A 2500-nucleotide genomic window follows, 5' to 3' on the forward strand; every position below is an offset into this window, starting at 1 on the left:
TCAAATTCATTGTGGGTCTATGTAATCTGAGGGAAATATGTGTCTCTAATACATTGGGTAGGAGGTTAGGAAGTGCAGCTCAGTTTCCACCTCATTTTGTGGGCAGTGTGCACATAGCCTGTCTTCTCTTGAGAGCCAGGTCTGCCTATGCCGGCCTTTCTCAATAGCAAGGCTATGCTCACTGAGTCTGTACATAGTCAAAGCTTTCCTTAATTTTGGGTCAGTCACAGTGGTCAGGTATTCTGCCGCTGTGTACTCTCTGTGTAGGGCCAAATAGCATTCTAGTTTGCTCTGTTTTTTTGTTAATTCTTTCCAATGTGTCAAGTAATTATCTTTTTGTTTTCTCATGATTTGGTTGGGTCTAATTGTGCTGCTGTCCTGGGGCTCTGTAGTGTGTGTTTGTGTTTGTGAACAGAGCCCCAGGACCAGCTTGCTTAGTGGACTCTTCTCCAGGTTCATCTCTCTGTAGGTGATGGCTTTGTTATGGAAGGTTTGGGAATCGCTTCCTTTTAGGTGGTTGTAGAATTTAACAGCTCTTTTCTGGATTTTGATAATTAGCGGGTATCGGCCTAATTCTGCTCTGCATGCATTATTTGGTGTTTTACTTTGCAGACAGAGAATAGTCTCAATTCGGTGTTTGTCCTATTTTGTGAATTCTTGGTTTGTGAGCGGACCCCAGACCTGATTCAATCATTTTTAGCCAGATCCTAATTGGTATGTTGAATTTGATGTTCCTTTTGATGGCATAGAAGGCCCTTCTTGCCTTGTCTCTCAGATAGTTCACAGCTTTGTGAAAGTTACCTGTGGCGCTGATGTTTAGGAAGAGGTATGTATGGTATTTTGTGTGCTCTAGGGCAACGGTGTCTAAATGGAATTTGTATTTACTATCAGGGCCCAGGTCTGACAGAATCTGTGCAGAAGATATAGGTGCTGCTGTAGGCCCTCCTTGGTTGGTGACAGAAGCACCAGATCATCAGCATACAGCAGACATTTGACTTCGGATTCTAGTAGGGTGAGGCCGGGTGCTGCAGACTTTTCTAGTGCCCGCGCCAATTCGTTGTTATACATGTTGAAGAGGGTGGGGCTTAAGCTGCATCCCTGTCTCACCCCACAACCCTGTGTGAAGAAATGTTTTTTTGTTGTCCATTTTAACCGCACACTTATTGTTTGTATACATGGATTTTATAACATTGTATGTTTTACCCCCAACACCACTTTCCATCAGTTTGTATAGCAGACCCTCATGCCAAATTGAGTCGAAAGCTGTTTTGATGTGTTTGTCAGATAGGGTGTGCAGGGTGAATACGTGGTCTGTCGTTCGGCAATTTGGTAAAAATCCAATTCGACATTTGCTCAGGACATTTTTTTGCTGAGGAAATGTACGAGTCTGCTGTTAATGATAATGCAGAGGATTTTCCCAAGGTCGCTGTTGACTCCTATTCCCCGGGAGTTATTGGGATCAAAATTTGTCTCCACTTTTGTCGATTGGGGTGATCAGTCCTTGGTTCCAAATATTGGGGAAGATGCCAGAGCTGAGGATAACTCCCCCCCCCCCCCCCAGACAATCAATCCATACCACTAAAATGTTATATGTTATCTCTTTCAGTGGAACACCCAGACAAGATGGCTAACGATCAAGGTAAGCAGACACATAACATATAACACACACAATCACACACACACACAGACACACACAGACACACACACACACACACACACACACACACACACACACACACACACACACACACACACACACACACACACACATGTTTCTGTGAGGGATGACTGTGTGTCTACCAGTTGTACCATTCATCATAGTAATTGCACTGCATTCCTTTGGAGACAGAAAAAGAAAGTGTCCAAAATGGCACCCTATTCCCTATTTAAGTGGAAAACGTTTTTTTTTTTTTGACCAGGGCTCTCATCAAAAGTAGTGCACTAAATAGGAAATAGGGTGTCAATTTGCCAGTTTAGATTGCGTAAAGAGTTAAAGGGTTTATCCTTACTACAGTCCCGCCAACATAACTTCGAGCAGGTGAAGGGTACTAATGCCTAGCTATCTTCAGGGACCAGGGAAACGAAGGCCAATTATAGTCCTTAATAAAGCTTTAAAGCACCATTGAAAGGGAAATAATTCAAATCTGTCTCTGTCTCTTGTGTCTCTTCCTTTCGCCCCTCTCTCAAATATATTTAAAACATGAAACAGACGTTGTGGCGTCTCCTCTCTGTCTTTCGTGAGTGACTTCTTTCAACGCTGATAATTCCCCTTTAGAAAATCGCAATTGGAAATAGGTTACTAAATTAAACCCTCTGAGTGGTAAATTGTCTTAGCAGCGAAAAAGAAAAGCGAGGGAGGGGTGGGGCGGGGGGGGGGGGTGAGGGGGAAGGCGAGAGAGGGAGAGGGAGGGGCGGGGGGGGGGGGGGGGGGGGGGGCGAGAGAGGAGGGGAGGGGAGGGGCGGGGGGGGGGGGCGAGAGAGGGAGGGGTGGGGGGGAAGG

The 2500-nt window shown here is 45.2% G+C and overlaps 1 protein-coding gene across 1 annotated transcript in view; it reads left to right on the forward strand.

The window, feature by feature from the left end:
* Positions 1-2500, forward strand: part of dcc (DCC netrin 1 receptor) — a 699685-nt gene that overhangs the window by 552763 nt on the left and 144422 nt on the right. Inside the window, exon 21 of the mRNA XM_031825895.1 lies at positions 1607-1639. Within this exon, the coding sequence (XP_031681755.1) occupies positions 1607-1639 (33 nt within the window). The remainder of the gene's footprint in view (positions 1-1606; positions 1640-2500) is intronic.

The sequence above is a fragment of the Oncorhynchus kisutch genome, linkage group LG6, assembly GCF_002021735.2.
Source record: "Oncorhynchus kisutch isolate 150728-3 linkage group LG6, Okis_V2, whole genome shotgun sequence".
NCBI lineage: Eukaryota > Metazoa > Chordata > Actinopteri > Salmoniformes > Salmonidae > Oncorhynchus > Oncorhynchus kisutch.